Below are 21,494 nucleotides of genomic sequence, written 5' to 3' on the forward strand. Positions count from 1 at the left end.
CTTGTGATAAAAACTTTCAATTCTCCACATATGATTTATTGTATTTAATAACAAATTAAAAGTTTAATAAATCTAGCTCTCGATCCATCGTCAAAGTAACAACCAGCGTCTCTGTATCCTTATCGAACTTGGCACCTCCTCTTTTGGGGTCAACTTGATGGGGAAGGCTCAGTTCCAAAGAAAATTTGGGGGAAATGAGGATTAGTTTGTTTGTTTCAATTTTCAGATCAACATTGTGCCAATTTTCTCCTGGTAAGTCGATGGTTACAACCATATTCTCACAACTACTCGTTGCGGGGGTTTTAAAACCCATCTAAAATATGTAATAACAAATCGTGGGTGTTACAAGGTGATTTTTTAAGTTCCTAGAAGGGCAAAGAAAAAGCACCTGATAGAAAAAACATAATATTCCAAGCATGTTATTTTTGCTACATTAACATCACAACTTTCACGAAGTGCACGTTCAATATCGATAAGCGAATGTCTAACACGAACAAAATGCGATTATAAAGGCCAAAATTATATATTTTGTTTAAAAAAAAAGTTTGCCTCCTATCACCCTTTAAAGTTTGACGATATGTTTTTGGGACACCCTGTATAACCATTTCCTTCAAGCGAATATCTAATAATCTGTATTAGCTAATAATAGTGCTGTATCGGTCTTTTATGTGATTAGTTTAGTTTAAATTGCAAACCCCCAAGAAAACGTCACTAGCAGTAACGCTTTGCCTGTACGAGATGTCCCATTTAGGAGTCTTCTTCCAGTTGTTCTTGCTCACGTCCTCTCCTCCGGCCTCAACCAAATGAAATTTTTCTGCATTCTCATATTCGTCAGGTTCAGGGACTAACGTCCGCTTCTGAGGCTCAAGTTTCGTGTAAGGATTTACCTTTTTACTTGCTGCTACTTCAGTTTCTTTGTATAGATTGGATTGTGCGTTTCCTAGAAAAAATAGGTAAAATAGTGCAATGGAATGAGGATTGAATCATTCACCGGCATCACCGTCACTATCTTCTTCATCGTCCTGTTGCCTGTCGTTTGCAGAAAAGCTGAAAAGCTCAACTAAACTTTCTATGTCACTGATATTCGTCATCTTGAAACGTTCGCCTAGTTAGGATCTGCTAGTTTTCGAAACAGCAAATAAGGTTTCCAAGGGTGTATCCATTGTTGAATCGATAACGCTATTCTCCATTATTTCATCTAAAATAGCTCGGTTCAAGCATGCCTTTAGCTTGTTAGACACTTCGAAACCATATTATATACGGTAGACTGTACGCCTTAAGAATAAAAATTAACCAACCATATCACATGTCACGCTCTTGGTCGTACACAGAATCAACAATTGTCTCCTTAGTCTGTTCAAAATTCCCTAAACGGGTTGATGTACTCGTAGATGAATAAAATCATTTTGGTTTATTTATACATTTCTGAGTTGAAGATAATGCCGAAATAAAGTAGCTCATTTGCAACAAACTGAAATTGTTAGTGATACTTTTGAGATTTAACATGGATTTTGCGGAAAATAACGAAGAACTGAAATAATCGCAATGTGCACACCTCCAAAGAAACCGTTGAGGCTCTACGAGACCAAAGCTCTGAATATAAGTGAATGTGATGGAATAGAATTGGATTCTTTAGAGGGCGACTCTGATGGGAGGAACTCGCAAGATGAGCTTCCGGTAAGTTTCAAACGCGCGCCTATGGAATCTTGACACAGTTATACATTTCTGGGGGTAAATTGAGTAAATTATTTATTGGCAAAGTAAATAAGAAAATGCACAGCTTGAGTAGCTTAGTTTCTATGTACCCGGGAAACATTATACCGGATGTTTGGGAAAGCTAGCAAGAAACTTATCAGGTGGAAGCAGAGGTAAAAATAGTAAAAAAAGTTCCTATAAATGTTGCTCCTAGGAAGCACTGTTACTGAGATATGACCTTCCAATCGTTTAAATATTTTTTAAACAACTTTCTGATTAAGATAATAGAACGAACATTGTACTTCTTGTAAGAATGATATAGACGAAATAAAGATATATGAAATGGCATAAAAATGTTTGCTACATGAAAATGTTTTAAAAAATCTTATTACGAAACGTCTTTCTTCATTATCCAAACAAAGTGTGATTCTTTGCGTGAACAATCTTCTTACCTGAACGTATGTGTCTTGCCCGATTGGTTGCGCTGCACCGACGTCAGCAACCTTCAATTCATCTATGTTAATTTGCCCTTATGAACTAACAACGACAGGTCGAAGGGAAAAGTGACGACAAACTTGTCTTGTAACTTTTACTTGAAACGTTTTTCCATAGAGAAATTATTTAAAGGGTTAGTGCCAGTATTCCACATGTATGTCGGCGCCTTAACGGGTTTATAATAAATAGTTAAGATAAAGGGACCAGTTGATTTGTTAAGGGTCGGTGATGAGACTTCAGGAACCAGCCAGAATATGAGTTATGAACGGCCGATTTGGGTACCTTGTATAGGTTTGGCTAAAGAACAGGCCCGGCCTGTGACATACGACCGGGTCGGGTGGAACGGGGCGAGGGGGAGAGATTAGAAAAGATAGCGTGGAAAGGACTGATGCCCAGGGAAAAGGGGGAAGGGACAGTCAGTGTGATTGAGGGAGCTGGCCCCATATCACCAGTTCTTTGCGATTGTTCTAGGGATCTAGATTAGTGACTTTGTACCAGCTAGTGTTTAAAGCGTCGTTGTTGCCCTTTTAATATAATCATCAGCATTAATCGAGTGTTTTTGAATTCCCGAATATGGCTTCCATGCCCCTCCATTCCGACGTGTATATGACGTACTCTGTATGGTGGAAATTGTGGGTCTCAACGTCCCTCTTCCATTATTCACGGCTAAATATTGCCAAAACCCAGAGCAATATTTACAATTAAATATCAAGTATCAAAACTGTTTGTTTTCGCTTTTTCAATGTAGATTTATTTAACGCGTTACTGGATCAAAATCAATTATTCATTTAGCTGGCCGCAAAACACAATAAGCATACAATTTTAGGAATTATCAACAATGATGAAAAAGTTAGAAACTGTAGCAACGACGATTTCGATAGTGAATGAGAATTTCACTCAAAACTAGGGGATATCGATATGGATGATGAATCTGATTATATCAAGTTGTTTTTAACGAAATTCAGAATTCAGTTTACCACCTACTCACCTTTCGAAAGAAGCGTTGCATTATTATTCTCTAATCATTCTTAGATGTACTATATAAATTGTTATTATTTGGTCTACGCAACACTAAAGAATTAAACGAAGATTTGTTCAAGTAACACACTCCCATATGCAATGTAATGAGAGCGTTGAAAACTATCGACAAATTGTAGAACGATATGCCTCAATTCAATTAGAGATCAACATTTTTTCTAAAGTGGAGCACATGAATGAATATTGACCTAAAATTATACGTATACAGGGTGTCCCACGACTATGGACCTCTGTGCGTATCTTGAAAAGTATGCCTAGAAAAAATAGAAATTTTTTAGGTATCATACCACAAGTGGAGGTAATCTATTGATTAAAAATGTTTCCATTCAAGTACCTCCTCCAGTTATACCGGAAACGAATGCCAACCCTGATATTTTAAATGGAATACCTTGTACATTATAACGAACACCGATTCTGCGGAACATTATGGGCATTTTTCATGTATAATGTTCCATACCCAGCTTTTATGTTTTTCGAGATATTTAGAATTTTTCAAAAAAATTATAGCTGCAGCTATTAGTGTGTTTTTTTTAAATAATTCGCAAATGGCTAAGCATTTTTCAATGAAATTTAGCGCTGTTGTACAAAATGCTTCATTGCCCTTGGATCAGTGAGTTAAAACATTTTTCTTCATCAGTTCTTCGTGCACGTTTCTCTTATTGCTCAGTTCCATTTTCTGAATGTTTTTTTTTATCTTGTATTACAACATTTTCTTGCCAGAGCCACGTTGCGATATGTTAAGTTTGTTGTTGTTGCTAACTTTTGTCCTTGATGTCCTTTATGCAGAAGAGTTGAATAGAAAATCTTTCGCCAGAGACAGTTCGACTTCCACCCTGCTTTGTACCGATTCCATTTTTTTTCATGATTTATGATTTTCACCCACACTCGAAACCCAACAATTTTTTCTCAATTTATTTAATGAATTGTTTTATTTCGTTGCAATTTATGCTCAATTTCATCCTCTCTGCAGCTGTAACAACCGTTTGCAACCAATGGATCGATTGCGAAGCAGATATGTTTGCAAATTTACGTGTTGTAATTTAACTACTTCTGCGTAAAGGTTAAAAATTTCTAACTAAATTAACAAAGCAATTTCATATCTTATCCGGCCATCTTCCATTCTCATTTATACCGGATGAGCTTTTTTAAAGCGTTCCAAGGGAGCATCTCAAGAACCATTTAGTTATTTAATGTTGGGATGTTGACGTGCCAAGAGGGGGATGCATTTTGACCTCTTAATTAAACTTTCATGATTTAGTATTGCTAGGGGCGGGGGTGGCATTGACATGGCAAATAGGATGATATAATTTTAATCGTAAAATTCGTTTTTGTATCACCACAAAAAAATCTATGTTTAGACGTAGAAGGAAAGAAAAAGAGGAAGGACGTTTAGGAGGTATTTTGAAAGAGAGAGTTGTGAACTTCTCTGTGTTATGAGCATTTTTAAAATTTATATTTGATTTTTTAATTTGTTGTTATTCATATTGCTCCTATTTTAACCTAATCAATTCAATGTGCAGATTTTTTGTAGCACTATATAAATTATGTAACGGTATTGATTTTTGCCAACAAAATATGTAGTTCCCTTTGACATGTCAATGGCACCCCCTTACGAAAGTGTGTCGGATCAAACTCTAATTCGGACGTCTAAACTGGTCCACCTTGTCGCATATTGAGATGTTGAAATTCCATTCTAACCGTTCTAAATGTGCCCTTTTAACATTTAAAAAAAATTCACCCTGTAGGCACCAAAACGTTACTTTACATACCATTTTCTCTGTATAATTGCATTAGAAAATGATCCATTGTTAAAGGATTTCGGCGTAATTTCCATGCTTCCTGAAATTGTAAATAAATTGATAGTATTGCACAGTAGCAGCATTGTTGAAAGTAAAAGCACTTTATGCTTAGATGACCCCATTTCGGTTCCTAGCATTATTTCCAAAGGAAAATGGTATTTCTAAGATTGATGCACTTCAGCGTCCCGAAATCGGCCCCATTGTTTGATGCCGGAATGGGATTATGCAAAAAGTTCTTTCGGAAATATATCTTGTGACAATATCGCACATTGACCCTGGGAAGGTTGCCACAGCCTTTGGAAACCTCAGGTATACTTATGGTTTCATTTAGGGTAGCGAAAACGTTAAACAATCATAAATATCGCGATGTCGTATAACGCTTCTCGTAACAAGTCCGCTCGCCGTTAGTTTTATGATACGTAGATGGCCAGACACAAATCACCAACAATAGTGACTTTCGCTTTTCTCCCGCAACAATGGTATCTTTCTTTGATTAATTTGCAACAAATCATTAACCTTTCTTTGTTGTTTTCAGACTTTGGAAGTCCAAGACCGCCAGCCCCGATCCATGACCAATCGGAGAGCGGCGAGCGCATCTCCATTGAAACAACTAAACCTGAACAGCTTATGCAAGAACCAAGAATGGAAACAAGGCGAGTGTTATGTGGACGAAATAGTGTTGCCCAGTGAATCGCTGCAATCGTTGTCTGAATTGAAAATTTTGAGTTTAAGGAACAATGACATTCAAAATTTTCCTAACAGTGTGCTGCAGCTTACCACTCTATTGACTTTGGATGTATCAAGTAATCGTTTGCTCACTCTACCGCCGGAGATTAGTCAACTGGTCAAGTAAGTTTAATATTGATTTGTATTAGATGTAATTGGGGGAAAGTTTCCCCTGCCCGCGTCCCTAAGCTTTATCAGGTTTCATTTTGCTAACAAATTGATATGTAGTGTGTCTCCAGGTGAGGTTGTCAAGAGGAGAAAGTTCCCAATATTGCATTTTACGAGAAAAATGTGCTCTTCATGAAAGTTTTTGTTTGTTTCGGTGTGGTTGAATCAGTTTTCGCCCCTCCAATCTCTTTTTCCGTTACAGAGAAATATCGAAAAATTTGTTCGTTTAGTTGGAAATTTTTCCTGGTCCTAGAAATTAATTCTCGCTTTCATGGCTATCGTAATCAATATTTTTGTTTATGAAGTTTTCAATGCAATAATTCAACAAAAAGAGGAAATCGCACATAAAAATATGCTGAAAAGTGCACACCATAATTTCGCTTTAGCCGAGTGTTGCTCGTTACGATCGATTAATATCTTACGGTAATACCCGGGTGTTCTACTGAAAGAGGGACTTAATGGAAGAGTAAGACCCTCCAGTTGCGACTCTTCTTTTCATAATTAACACTTCCTGTCCGTTCAAAACGCTCCTTCAAACTTTCTAGGCTCCTTACATCAGGATGTGCTCTATTAGGAAATAGTTGCGTGTAAACCTGAGATAGTCGTAAACATTTCCATCACCTGAACCAATTACATAAATCACGCTAATAAGTTCTTGCTGAGTGTACTTCATCTCGATGGCCAGTTTTAAAATCAACAGATTTCGAAGAAATAAAAAACCGTAAACGAGCTGCCAAGCACTCAGACACTTAGCAATGAATGCAGGTTTTTTCTAAAATAATTAATTATTCCATCGACATTTAATATAAATGTGACATTATTTTACACCAAAATGAAGGAAATTGAATGTTCTTTCGTCCTACGTCATAAGGCACCCCATTCGATTTGAAAAAAATCAAGAAAATTGAAGTTGAAAAGGTGAAAACTGAAGTTGTTATTTTGGACACCTTGTATGCATTTTTTGCTAAAGCAGTATTAGTACCTGCTGCGGGGATCTTATCTCAGAATCCGCCCTGAAATTGTCAAAATTTAACTTAACACAACTAAGATAATATATTTTTTAATAAGCCACTGCATCTGAGAGTAAAAAATCCAATAGCTAACACAGGTCTAAGAGAGGATTCGATCACGTGAAGAAAATCACACTTTATATCGCCTCTCTTTTTTTGGACACCCTGTAGGGTCGTCGCTGATTTTAAAATGTACTTTGATCAGCTTAATATACATCTCCATCATTGATCGTTTTATGAAATCACAACTAAACTCATAGAAGTCCGAAATGAGCACCTTATGTGAGTAGACTGGATTCCTAGAGGGGACGCAGTATACTCAGGGCTTGGATTTGTTTTTAGGTATTATTACATATATGTAGTATAATTATGTTATATACACATAATGATGGGATAGGTAAGAGAAATGAATAATTCATCTATAAAATTAATCTGTTCGTGTTTTACCATGCCTTCTGACTTTGGGATTATCTCTACCGAGGCTCTTAGAATATCAGATGATTTTTTAATTTGATCCCAGCTGATTACATAATTGCTGTTCAGCAAAGGCCCGATTCTAGTCTAACTTGGTTCCTTGTGGAATCACTAGATCACGCTCATTAATTTCCTCAGCGTTTCCATGAATTTCAACCTTATCCGGTTTGTCCTTCCTCAACCGTTCGGGCTGGTTCCGTGCAAGTTGCACACGCCGCTCCACCTCTAGCTGCACCACCTCCTCCCCGTCGTCTGTTGAGCCGGGAGCAAATGATCAATTTCCATAAATATAAGTGGAAGGAATGAATTCCTATTTTTGAATGAGCTTGCAGCGTTACAGGATGTAGCAACCTCTGCACATGCATTATTAAAAATTTTTGTGCCTTGAAAATTGTTAACTATTCATTTGCAATTCTCCTTGAATCATTTCTAAACTTCTGCATCGTAATGGGTTTGAAGTGGGACACGAAAAACCCACGTATAGTGGTCATGCTCTAGGAGGAAATGGATTTTCACTAAGAAATATCACTACTTGAGAATCAATAAGACTGTTTAAAGAAGAGAACCCACCGCGGTAGGGCGGAAGAGGAGGGGAAGGGGGTGTTTCCAATGGCGGTCATACTGATTCCTAGAGAACTTCCTGGAAAACTATCCCAGCAACTTGAATTCTGGATAGGGACTGTTGTACATACTACTCGTATTACCGGGTGTGACTGTGCCACAGTGGTAGAATGGTGAATAGTTCATGAGATTCGCGTAAAATCAGTTTCAGTAGTAACGTCGTCAGTTTGGATCGATCTTATCTTTGATTCATCTAGGACTAAATAAAAACTCATCCTAAATTCCTTAACATTTTTGATGGTTTGAAATATCTACCCCTTGCGCACGTGATTCATCAAGTTCTACGTCAAGAAATAATTAATCCTCGTTAGAACCCATTACTCCACAGTGGGAATATATCCACCCATTCGTCTAACAAAATGTGTTTCTTTTGGCAGAAAACTTCCGTTGGTTTGTTCACGCTTTCTCGACCGACCGAAACTGCATAAATTAAAGAATCACCCAGATCCCAGTGAATCACCCATCCATGGGTTGGATTTTCTTATTGTTGTGGCCATAGTTGGTTTTTTCGTATAGCAATTAAACCGATATATCACAGAACGTGATGTGTGGCTAATTGTTATTATTACTCACCTATAGTCGTTGATGGGTCGTTGATGAACATTGCTGGATATACAGGGTGTTCGACAATAGCGTTATTTCGGGTGGTGATATCAAAATAATTAAAAGCGTTCTTATAGACATATCCCAAAAATTGCCCCTTGAAAGGGCTAGAATCCCTTAAAGAGACAACTCTGAAGATAGTTCTTCCGCAATACTTTCGAAATGGCCTGTGTTAAAGTTATGAAAATCGGTATACCGTAATAGGTTGGAATAGGAAAACTGATTTTGTGTTAGCAATTGCGGATTTTAGTGAGCGGCATCAGATACAGGGGATTTCTTACACACATGTTGACCTAATTTGTGACATTTTTTAATTTTTGACATCAAATTACTGAATCGGAAATATTTTTAAGTAAAAAATATCGTCCCATTCCATTTTGGTCGGCTCAACCATTTTCCAGTGAATTGGATCGCTATGGATCGATGAGCCTCTTGCGCGTGCCGCCCCTGACGAAAATTTGCAATTGTTAACGCGAAAAAAGTTCATCCATTCCAATTTATCAAAATCTACCGAATTTCACAATACTGGCGCAAACCGTTTCGAGCATATTGCGAGAAAACCATCTTCAGAGTTCCTCTCTTAAAAGCTTCCAGTCTCTTCAAGGAGCAATTTTTGGGGAACGTTTTTTATTATTTTAACCTTTAGAATCGCCTCCTGAGATATTTCGACGTTATTCCTTGACACCCAGTATGTTCCATCCGATGCGGCAACAGTGCTAATGGAACCGTCCAGAAGATTTTAGTTCGGAGGTTGCCAGAATCAGTTCATCTAGTTACTTTTCCTATTTATGAGATATCGATTTCAGTTCCTCGTTGCGTCGTCCTTAATTCGCTCGTCTTCTATAGGCCTATTCTATTCAGCTTTAACAAAGATCGGAGATGTTGCTAATGCGCTGTAGGTATAACTAGCAACTTCCTCTTCTAGAGAAGATAGAGATCCTTCTGCAAATAGGTAAACTTCGTTCATCGAAAAACATTGTTCTGGTCCGGCGTCCTTGTCAATAACCCGCTTGTGCATCCTGCGGTGTATCCAAACTTGTTGAAAACTTTCATTTTTGTTTAGTTCTTCGTTGAAATTGACGCGGGTGTTAACGGGTGCGAATTTACCTTAACAGATCCGGATTGATGTCCGAAGTGGCCGTCGGTGTTACGGTTTTCGTTCTGTGTCAATAAGTCCACTACAAGCGATTAATATTGATTGCGTTTAATGGATTCAGCTCTGCAAGTTCAATGTGAGTAGCCAATAAAGCATGATATTACCATTATGGAAATTCAACAAATAATTTGATTACCAATGCGACCGTGGATATTTCGAAATTTGCGAAATGTGGTGCATAAGCGGTATTCGTCCAGACCTGATTTTTCTTGTTCATCTCATGGTTGTTATGGGTAAAATTAAATTTGAAAAAAATAGTTTTAAAAATCGCAATTTAACGGACTATTGCTTGGTAATACGTATACTTTCAAATAACCTGATGTTTCTTCATTCGTTATTGCTCTTGCCTTCTAAAATTAGGCTTAGAAGAGACTTTCGATACAATTTCCTTACAAACCGATGACTTCAATCTGTTTCACGTGGACCAAATCATTGACTTCCTCACGGAGTTGTTACGAAGTAGTTTTCACTTTAAACGACAGCTGAAAATGCCTAGAACAGTACTGATATGTAAGTCGGAAACTTCACGAGGGTTGAAAACAACTCTTGGAAAACAAGGAAGAATTTCTTTATTGTCTCCGGAGTATGGAAAATAAAGGAGGGATTGAAGCGATTACAAAAAAAAAACATTAAAGAGAAAGGAAAAAATTGAGTTTGCTCTAGATGAAGTATAAAAATGATTAACTAGATTCCTATGGACCTCTAGTATAGACGTAAAAAAACTAGAGCTCTAACTGACTAAAATTCATCACCGTCCAAAAGGCATTCAAGCACAGGCAGAAGAACAGAATTTCGACACCTGCATGTTGGCTCGATATTGAGCATCGACCAAGCCTGAGTAGAAATAAATTTGAGGATTGAAAACTTAGGTTTTTCCGGAAAAACAAAGAAGAGATAGGAAAACGCAAAGTTAATATTCTTTTCATAGGTATAACCCGGTCGAAGATCTTAAGAATCTTGCACTTTGAATATTTTGGAAATTCTTAGACGTCCATCGATATCAGTTCACGACTAACAAACAGTTCCCTTGTCCCGGCTTGAAAGCTATTGGGATTGCATCGTTCAAGAATCTACAGGGTCTGCAAGTTGGTAGACAATAGATCTTCGAGGTAGTCAAGAGGGAGCTCGAATTGTGCGGTAATTTTCTTTCAGTAACAATGAAATATTGGATTTAGCGAAGGAAAGGTAGCGTGAGGAAACTTGAAAGGAAATGTGGCCTTTAGAACTAGTTAAAACCGGCAGCCGAAATGCAGACTAAATACTAGAAGGGGCACGAACTCCAGTGTTAAGGTTGGCACCTAAAAAACGGACATGTTTGTGGAGTAAAAATGTATTTAGAAGAAGTTTACTATTGAATCTCGATCCCCCTCTCCGATACTGCAATACTTACGTAAAATGGATAATGGAGAGCCATGCGGTGTATCGTTGAAGTTAGGTCAGATTGGACAATTTTGCCCGGTTAAATCGACAATTGTTATACTATAGTTGTCAATACATTCAGTCGATCTCTCTTAGCACTTCCCTTTGGAATTGCTTTCGAGGGAAATTTATGCAAAAGAAAACAACAATAAAAATCTTCGGGCTTTTGACCTATTAGATTTAAATCGATCGATCGCATTATTATGGCGATTTTAAAATAATAAATGTTAATTTTAATAATCTTTCCTTCTTCCATTTTAGCCTACAGGAATTAATCTTAGACCAGAACCTTCTCAGTATCCTGCCATTGGCCTTATGGGACCTACAGTACCTGAAAACTTTAAGGGTGGCTTCGAACCGTTTAGCGCTGCCTCCGGACAGGCCAGGGGAACCACCGGAGATGAGAGCCCTTATTTTGGCAGTAAGTTTATTATTTTGCTAACTTATCACCACACTGTTGGGCGGTATTGTTGTAGGAGTCAGAACTAAATCCAGAGAATCGAAGAAACTCTAGTATTAAAGGTTCAAGCGGACTAACGACTTTAAACTTAAGAGCAAATAGACTGAAAGGGCACATAATTTTAGGAAGTTATAGCGTAAGAAAAAGCCTTAATTACTGGTATATATGATACGGTTAGGTGCTTAATGAAAGGTCTTTAGCTTCGACATTTGAGGAGGGACCAACCTGAAATCAATGTCTTGATAGTTCCTATTGAGCCAGTGCATTGATCTTCGGTCTATGTTCAAAAGGTTGGAAACCAGACATGTTCCTTAAACATTTTTTACCTTGTCTACATTGCTTACAAGTAATGCTATAATTTTTTATTTAATGCTTGTTTCTTATTATAATAGTATTTGCTTCAAGAACATTATTATCCTTTAAGGAAAACATGGATTACTCTCCCTGTGCTGAGATTCCTTTCGTTCCATGTTCCACCCTACATTCTTTGGATTCATAGTTTTTTTACCGAGTTACCATTTACTTATCAATCTGAACTAGTTCGAATAAATTTCTGAATCAGATTTGCAAATTGTAGAGAACTGCTCTATAGCTACACATCCACCCTACATCCCCGTCTGTTTTGTCTCATATATGTAGTGCTTCAGTTCCAAACTCGCATTGAATATTATCACCAGGTTCCATCCAGAAACAAAAACAGTTCTACGGATTAAGATTTAGGTTGTCATACCAGATTTGCTGATCAACAGTCCAATTTGGTATCTCACTTAGCATAATCTGCGTCAGTTGCACGAGTGGCATTAATGGTTGAACTGGTCTATGCCTGAGTGCGATTTGTGCCTCTCTGATTGTACAGGGTGTCCAGTTTTTTCGTAGCAGAGTTTTAACCATGTAATCTACGCATTAAAATAATATTGGTTTGTCAGGAAGAAGTCAAATCTAATTACCTGTAGGTTCGCCATCAATTTTGCGGACATTTCCTAACCGGACACCCAACCTTTTCAATTCTCAAGACGGTAGAGAAAAAAAGACGAAATATTCGATCTTTGGAGCTTTTAAAATCTTCTAAGTTTTACTTTTGGACCTCTTCAAATGACGATGCTTCGGGTCTGCAGAACTTAAGTACGCTAACTAACTTAACGATTATTTTTAGAGTTTGACTCATCTAGATGTTAGCGAGAATAATATTGAAATATTAGACTTAGGAGCAGTTGAGCAGCTCCAGATACTACAATGTTCCAGAAACTCCTTGACGCAACTAACCTTGTTTGGGAAAAATTTGGTGTCAGTTATCGCTGGAAATAATAGTAAGTGTTCATCCATTTTCAGGTGGGCTTGTTCAATAGTAGTAAAATAACCAGAACTTAAATATATAATTGCCACTAGACACTATTCCTTCTGCTAGTGAACCGAGTCTCCTAGTCTCTTCAAGTTTATGAGTGTAAGCAACTACCCCAGCATTTCAGTTTTGCAGTACCTGGAATGGTTTTTCCAGGGTGTCTCTAGGCTCTCAATGATACGAATGAATTTCAAATGATAACTCACTTTTTGAGCCTTACATTTCAATGTTCCCTCCCTCGAGGAGCCCGTGAGTAAAAAAACCTACCAAATTTGGTCGCAATCGATAATTTCCTTCAGTAGCGGCTTCAACTAGTTGGAGTGTAAGTTTTCTGGACAAACAATGATTTTTTTTGCAGAGCTAAAAACCTTCACAACCTCCCACCCTCCAATTCGACTCACCCATCTGGATGTATCCTATAACGAGCTTCAAACTCTCCCCGAGTGGTTGTCGGGCTGCAGCGAACTTCGCTGTCTTTTCGCCAGCAATAATGTCCTTACATCATTACCTGATCACATGTTCTGCAACGAAATGCCCTTTCTGCAAACCGTGCAGCTGGCCTACAATCAGCTACAGTACTTGCCTATGATACAACGGAGACTTCCCATCCAAAATCTCTTCCTCCAGAACAACAGTCTTTCTGGACTGCCAGAGAATTTCTTCAAGTTCGTGCGGACAATCAAAGTGCTAAATGTGTCCAATAATCGGCTGGTAGATTTACCTAAGCCTGATGAAGTGCTGACGTTGGAAAAGTTCTATTTGACTGCCAATTGTTTGATTGATAAGAGTTTGGAGAAGCTGGCGCCATATTTGAGAAGCATTAAAATTTTTCACATAGGTACTGAAATTCGCGTCTGCTAATATTACTTAAAGAATAACGTGTTGTTATAGCCTACAACAACTTGACATCTTTACCAGAAGATGGCCCAATATTCTGGACAGAGCTGGAGGAGTTGGTTCTGTCCGGAAACAAACTGCTAAGACTTCCGGATAACATCGATCAGCTGAAACATCTAGTGGTACTGAGGGTGCATTCAAACCTCCTTCAGATCATCCCGAAACTCTCACACTTGATGAAACTGAGAGTGCTGGATTTAGCCCACAATCAACTGGATCGTATCGATCTCAACGCCCTAATTCCCCCCAATTTGAAGTTCCTGGATTTGAGCTGCAACAGCAAGTTGCACGTAGATTGCCAGCAGTTTAATACCTATAGGTTAGTTCAGCGTTGAAGTCGAACGAAAATTATTGACATTTTTCGGTTTCAGGACTCAAAGGCCCATGTCTTTGGTTGATGTCAGCGGCAAGAATCGTACGTCCTTACCCCTCACACCCACTCCATTTTCTGAAGCAGATTTGACCGATTGTAGCTGGACGGTGGGGTTTTCAGAGACCTCCGGATCGAAACAGAAACTCCATATCACCCAGATTAGATTGCCTGCATTTTGTAATACTGAAGCGCTATTTGGGATTTTCGATGGTGAGGACTTGGTGGAAGTTGAGAATGACAATGTATTTGCGTTGCATCCAGGTGAAAACAACAGCAATAATCCAAGCGGAATTGATAAGGTGCTGCCGAGGTTGTTACTCGAAGAGAGGACGATGAAAGAGACTTCCCATGAATATATGAAGTATACGCTGCTCTCCTCTTACAGGCACCTCAGGTCTAAAGGTCTAAAGCAAGGTGAGTTTGGACCAGCTGTTTCAATGCGAATTTGACAGTAAAATTTGATCTTTACGAAATGTGGTGATAATTTACATGTCTGATTTAGCCTGATATCCGCACGTACCGACTCGTAAAACTCCAGGCCGATTATACAGGATGTCCCAAAAGTACAACCACAAATTTTAAGGGGCGGAGGGGAGATCGATGAAAAAATGTTTTCTTTAATGAACATGTGCCTGCAAAACAACAAAAAAAAACGTAAATTTCTCGTTTGAAAAACTTACCCATATGCAGCAATGTTAAATTTAGATGTGGGTATGTTACATGAAATACGTCCAGGATTTCTCAAAGAACCCAACAACATCACGATATACATGGGGTACCATAAGAAAGAAATTAAAAAATATATGTTTATTTGCTACTTGGGTAACCCTGTATACACGCCTGTTGCATCAAGAAATGCATAACTAAAAACGATATTTGACGAGTTCGAGCAATTTCATGAAAAATATTTCCTTGAATTTTCAACGAATTTATGTGGGACTTCGGCCATCCATGTATAGCAGAACAGCAATGGTCGGTTCATTAACTTTTCTCTTAAAGGAATTAACGCTGTAATTGTCCACATACTGAAACCAAAACCAACCAGTGCGGAATTCAATAATGGTTTTGTCGAAGGTCTCAAGAAATACGTTATGAAAATTGCCAGTATGGGCGACATGAGGGTCGTGATAGGAAAGAGTGAAGGCCCCATCAGGCTGCTGCCTGCCAAAATTCGGAAGCAAATACGAACAAACTCCACAGTAAATCTCACGGTATATTACAGTACGAGATACATTAGGATACATTACATAATGATAACGTCCAGGTTTCTGATCCAGACATGACTGAAATATTCCTGGACGAACACGACGAATATATGATCCTTGCGAACAGAAACCTGTGGGATGTCATGAGTCCTGAGAATGCGATCAAAGAAGTGAGTCTCCAGAGGAACGTGATTTTAGCTGCCAAACGTTTGCAGGATCTGGCACAAAGCTACGGTACGATTCAAATTGCCACACCAACCACGACTCATCGAAATGAAATTGGTTTTAGGAGCCGAAGAGAATTTGAGCATAATCGTGGTGAAGTTCAATCTGGTAAGCTCAGATGTGGATTTGCTTATGAGAGAGCTTCGCCAGACATTTAGGAAAAACAAATATCAAAGCGAAAGCACTAACTCTATGTGCCAGCCTGGGTGCTGTTGCGAGAACCTGAATAACGATTGTTTCAATTGTGTCGACAAGATTCCTATACCGCCCCCGATGATGGTCGGTGAAGATAGGTGGGATTTTAGATGAAGTCATCCAGCTAGTGTTGGGCTGAATATTTAGTTGCAGATCCTCACCCAGCGGTCAGAGCGAACATGCTTGCAGCGATTGTAATTCAACTTCAAAGCTCTTCATAAGTCAGCTGGCTAAACAGCCGGACAATAAATTATTCAGGAGTGTGACACCGTCACTCTTCGAGTCGGTAGAGGTAAGTAGCATTTTTTGTAACGTGGGGATTTTATTAGGTCATAGTCTTCCATCTTTCCAAAATGCTTGGTCCAGTGAAGCATTTTCTGTAGCTCCATCGAGCCCGATAAAGGCACTAATTTCATAGATCGAGGTGGTAAAAGTTGCTGATGCTAAACTGCATAAGAATGACGTTAGCGCGATGGAGTATCCACATTTTCTCTATGGAGGAGCTGTACCAAGAAATGTAAAGACCTTGTGGTCGATTCCATCTTGGACGTCGGACATTGAACAAGCCCTAAATTCCTATTATGGAGAACTTCGCACAGCATCTTTTTTAATTTTTAATATGCGCATTTAATGCGACATCGATTATCTGGACGTCTTTCTGTTTGGAGTAATGCAACTACAACAAACAGGAAATCTGTTTCCAGGTAAAAATCAGTCCAGAAAGAAGAAGCTACCGAGGAGTGGCTAAAGCTCTAAAGCAACGACGAGAAGAAGAAAAGAATAAAGAAGTAGATTCGGATTCAGCCCTGTCGGAAGAGCAATTTAAGTGTTGGGAATACATGCTTGAGCAAAATACGCAGTTGCTGTTTGATAAGGTATTTTCAATACATATTTGCGATAATTTTCGATTCTTGGCTGCTGACACAACATAGAATCCAACATAAAGTATACAAAGCTTATGTTAGATACCTCGTAAAGAAATAAATCACTTCTGCTTATCTTATTGTTTTATAGGAGCTAAATACTTTGAATAGAGGGCTGAAGAATAACCAACATTTCAGGGTTAAAACTCCAACTCTGAGCCTGAGTAGTCCTCATTTGGCCTCTTCGGACAAGAATAATAACAGTTCCTCCGGTGAGTTGTAGTCGCAAACCAGTAGATCATAACTTTGGTTCGTCATATGCTCTCATAAAACCGATAATATTTGCATTAACCGAATTATGAGCTTGCTCTACATTTTTGAGACCTTAAATTTTTACGTGTCTCAAAGCTGATATTGCTTTACTCACTACTGAGAACTTTGTCTCAGATTTGGTGTAACTAACGCATGTTACCAACCCAGTAACCCAAAGAGTCCTTCTCCACGCTTTCCAGGTGGTTCGTTCTTGTCCAAGCAGTTCGGAAGTTCACGTTCGTTTAACCCTGTATTGTCGAGGTCTTTGTCCAAATCCAGCTCTCGTCTTGGACTGGACAAGAAGCATCAACTTATAGGTGGACCCAACGCCGCCTATTTTGGTAGTTTGCAGAGGCTGATGCCCTACAACTTGGAGTATGACTTTGCGGTGATGCACGAAAGGGGATTGGTAGATTCTGTTGAGTTGGATCGGATGCAGCAATACTGGGGGGTGGCAACCACTGAGTTGTAGAACGTTTGGTTCGGAGTAATACTGTGTTTTCTAGTATCTCATGATCTTGAATTTAAAAGTAGATGATTTTTTACCGCCAACGTAAATGAAAATGAGGTCTAAATCGAGGGAAATTGTAATCACAATTTGTTAGGGAAACAATCTGCTTCACAGAAGTTACGGAATTTCACAAATTTTGCGATTGTTTTCAAAGATATTGTTTATTTACCAACTTTTTACATACATACAAAGATTTGAATGTTTACCATCTTACTTTAGTTTTTTGTTTTTGATTCGTGGTTCGATATATTTTTTTCAGTTTTAGCCACGTTCCCACCTTTTGTGTTTTTAGTAAAAATTCAGTTCCTTCAGCCAAGGAAGAAGAGAAAGTTCAATAGGCGATATGGCTTCAATCACAGCCCGACATCAGTTTTGCATTCTGTCGATCATGTTGTTGACGTAGCTTGATCAGTTTCTCTCGAAAGTTGCGCCAAAAGTCGACTGAGTTCGTGGAGTGTATGTGGAGCCGATGAGGACGACAGTTCAAGGCTCTTTGTGGCCGGTTCCCAGCGTGGTCCATCGGGGTGAGGTCTGGATATAGAGGCGGCCATGCCAACTGCGAAGCACCATGGAGTTCCGAACTATCGCGGATCATTTTTGCGCCATGAGGTCGCGCATCCAAACACAAGAAATTTGGCCCAATAGCAGCACTATTTAAAAAGATAATTTTCCTTATGACTTATTGATCGTAAATTTGCGCATCCGCGTCCCCTTCAAGTTTCAACAATCCTCTACATCCATTAAAATGCCTCCTCAGACGGCCTCCGAACAGATCAGTTTCCTGGGCCGAGCTACGATTTCTGAGCATCAGAGGAGGGGTCCGTACCCGATCACGTTCGCTGTCCGAAAACTATTCATGTCTCGAGTCGCTTGTGGGCAATACGGGTTTCCATTGATTTTTCCAATTTCCACGCTCGTTAGCCCATTTCAGTCGAAGCTATACATGAAATTGTGGTGGTGGTGGTAAAAGCCGTTGTGAACGTGGGTTAACTTCTCAGTCTTCGACAAAGTGTCTCATCAATTGTAACTGCAATACCAGAAGCAGTTAGAAATGGCCGCTGCGTCGCTGTGCAGACTCGAAATCTCAACTGAAATCCTTACAAGTCGCAAACTATGAGAACGTGCTTGAACCTGAAAACATGATCAAACAAGGAACAGAAAAAACGCGGAGATCAGATGGTAAACGTTTAAATCCTCGTGTATGAAAGTTTTGTTAAACAATAAGGAGTAGATTTTAAAATAATCTAAAAATCTGCGAATTTGCTCAATTTTTGTGAAGAAATATACTGAGTCGTCAACCATAAAGGATGAGGGACACCTCAACCCTTAACGTTTCACAAATTGATTCAACTTTTATTCAGGGAGGACGAAATACACCTCCCCGTTTCGTTTGAGGAATTTTCAAGGGGTGAATGAAATAAAATGAACTACTTGAAATAATAAGTAAATAAAATTTATTTAAAATAAACAATAATTTAAGGACGACTAGGACAGACATTTAGTTTACAAACTTTTAGTTTTAAAATACCTGCATTTGGTGACTAGAAGTAGCTTAATACCAAGACTCTTACGCTAATTTCTCTATGTACAATAGTAGTTTTGTGTGTAAATATCTCTATTTAGATACATGAAAGTCAAAAATTGATTAGTTCGATTTTAAATTTCTGCAATATCCTGAAACTTCATCTGTATTAATGAGATTTAAATGTTTAAATCAAATTAGCTAATAAATTTACTTAGGCATACTAAATGTAAAGGTGTAAGTAAAAATAAATGAACTAAATCTCGTATAGTAAATTATAAAGTGTCGCGTTTTACTCAAATTCTGAAGGCTTGAAAACTCACTCTACATCTCATCTTGTCGTAAGTTTCCCTCATTAACCATGACTTACGCAGCTCACGATTCACCGCTGAAACGCGTCGAAGGGGGTAATTTCTGCGCTCATACCAAATGGCTGAAATGGTTTAAATTCAACTTTTCCACTTAATTTAGATTATTTTAATAATTTCAGAATTCACAGAAGTCAATTACACTTTTTGAAATAATTGAAGTCATCAGCCGGATCCCAATTTTTTTTTTTTAATACGAAATTAGTGATTTTTTCCATGTTTAATTATACAAGAGTACTCTGTTGTTTACACTAACTACCATGAGAATTAAGATAAAAAAGTATTACAATATCTATGTATATACAGACAGCACGCTATTTATGCAAATTAATTTGTTACTATTTACACGTTGGGATTTTGTACAGTTTAAAAATTTGATGAAATTGTACGATTAATACAAATAAATTAAATAATAACACATAACTAAAGATCACAGATCAAAGACTAGGAAAGCCGATAATGACAAACTTAATAAGTTGTACTAGAAGAAGGAGAGTTATGTCTAGAGAGCACTTTTTACGTAGGTTTTTCCTTCACACATAATAATGATTTGATAAATATAAAATAAATAAAATAACGTAAAGGTGGACTTTATTGTTCCACTGGTCGTAAATACGAGGAAAATACAATAAGTACCTGCCTATGTTTTCTACGAAAGCAATTGAGGAATGTCCCGTCCCAATGCTGTGGCATGAAGGAAATATTTTTTCGTGTGTTTAATGGTCAGTTTCTATGCCGCGTCTTCTGCATCGACAGTATAGAGCGACGCGCCGTGTTCCCACGGTGCGACCTGATGTGTCAAAGCTGATGCAGCGAGAAAATCAGTTTGGTTGCAGCGTGAAATCGTGTGTAGGAAATGTTGTGAGGTACAGTTACCAGTACGAGGTAAAGACAAGTAGATTTCCTCTTGCTAGGGAAAACGGGAAATCTTGGCCACCTGAGGGTCGAGTACATTTTAAGCCAATTAGTATCCACAATCTATGCAGATGGGGGATCTATAGCCCAAAGTTTATCTCTGAATATATTACGATTTCGTTGTTTTTCTTTTAGATTTAATTAAAGTAATATTTCAGGAAAATATATTCGATACGTTTATTTTTTGAGAAAATTTTGGAATTTGAAACCTCTATCTTGAATGGTTTAGGTGCAAGTCACAGCATTTTCAGCACGCCAAACGCAACGCGTTTTTTTAGTATTTCAGCAAAAATCCTTATTTGCTACTTTTGAGTCATTTCAGGAACTTAGAGAGTTGCGACCAAAATGATTTGGGGACCGTTGCATGAAACGACGATTTATTTTAAACCATAAAATGTTCTAGAATAAAGCGAAAAAGAAATTACACTGATACAATTACAAAAAAAAAATAGTTCTCAGAGCTTAAATGGGAGATTTTGGGTAACTTGAAGAAAAACTCTAAAAAAATTAATTTCTTAGTGGCTCTAGTATTTCGGATGCAGGTCATTGGAGCTTAAAATCTTGCGAATGACCCCGCCAATCCAGAAAAAAAATTTGGCGGTTCATGCGTCAAACGCCCTGTATAGCATACCAAAAATAGAAAATGATGATTTATAAGCGGTGACGCAAGTGCATCGGCACTGTAGCTAAATCGCAAACGTCGGAAGGCAATCAAATTTTAAACCGAAATTGGAAGAATGGAAATATGGATTTCGATGGTTGGAATGGACGTGATCACTAGTTGCACTAGATCTTTGAAATAATTAATACGATGAGTATTTTTCCGGCTTGACACAGAATCATTTGAACTAATTTGGTCAAATTACGACAATTAGAAAACCAGTTCCTTCATCATCCGTAGACTTGGTAAATTGAGATTTTCTAAGTAAAGAGTTCCTTTTCCATTATCGCACAGTAAACATCTATTTCAAAAAATCCAAGAATCAAAGAAAATAAACTAGGTACTTATCATGCTCGTCTTCGTATAGAGTCACTTAGCGGTAGCACTTAGCGGCGTCCATTAATGGTACTCTTAATATGATCTACATTTAGGCAAAAACTATGC

General features: G+C 38.2%; 2 protein-coding genes across 8 annotated transcripts; one reads left to right on the forward strand and one right to left on the reverse strand.

Annotated features, from left to right (window-relative positions):
- Positions 1 to 20: 20 nt before the first annotated feature.
- Dnaaf6 (Dynein axonemal assembly factor 6) lies at positions 21 to 1,224 on the reverse strand. 2 transcript variants are annotated; one of them, XM_066296378.1, is made up of 3 exons: positions 1,001 to 1,224; positions 696 to 940; positions 21 to 313 (listed from the first exon to the last, which is right to left on the reverse strand). In XM_066296378.1, the coding sequence occupies exons 1-3, from the start codon at positions 1,089 to 1,091 to the stop codon at positions 56 to 58; spliced, it is 594 nt and encodes a 197-aa protein (XP_066152475.1). In that variant the 5' UTR covers positions 1,092 to 1,224; the 3' UTR covers positions 21 to 55. The 2 variants fall into 2 exon arrangements, with proteins under 2 accessions (XP_066152475.1, XP_066152474.1); XM_066296377.1 differs by having other exon boundaries at positions 992 to 1,224.
- On the forward strand, positions 133 to 19,033 carry Phlpp (PH domain leucine-rich repeat protein phosphatase). Of its 6 annotated transcripts, none has more exons than XM_066296366.1 (16): positions 133 to 252; positions 5,563 to 5,876; positions 11,466 to 11,625; positions 11,681 to 11,800; positions 12,818 to 12,971; positions 13,362 to 13,841; positions 13,895 to 14,219; positions 14,272 to 14,483; positions 14,535 to 14,687; positions 15,273 to 15,484; positions 15,538 to 15,712; positions 15,768 to 15,996; positions 16,046 to 16,190; positions 16,603 to 16,773; positions 16,913 to 17,033; positions 17,274 to 19,033. In XM_066296366.1, the coding sequence occupies exons 2-16, from the start codon at positions 5,596 to 5,598 to the stop codon at positions 17,543 to 17,545; spliced, it is 3,210 nt and encodes a 1,069-aa protein (XP_066152463.1). In that variant the 5' UTR covers positions 133 to 252; positions 5,563 to 5,595; the 3' UTR covers positions 17,546 to 19,033. The 6 variants fall into 6 exon arrangements, with proteins under 6 accessions (XP_066152463.1, XP_066152461.1, XP_066152462.1 ...); XM_066296364.1 differs by lacking the exon at positions 133 to 252 and adding an exon at positions 1,369 to 1,677; XM_066296365.1 differs by lacking the exon at positions 133 to 252 and adding an exon at positions 1,369 to 1,677 and having other exon boundaries at positions 16,052 to 16,190.
- Positions 19,034 to 21,494: the final 2,461 nt, after the last annotated feature.

The sequence above is a fragment of the Euwallacea fornicatus genome, chromosome 25 (genome assembly GCF_040115645.1).
Source record: "Euwallacea fornicatus isolate EFF26 chromosome 25, ASM4011564v1, whole genome shotgun sequence".
NCBI lineage: Eukaryota > Metazoa > Arthropoda > Insecta > Coleoptera > Curculionidae > Euwallacea > Euwallacea fornicatus.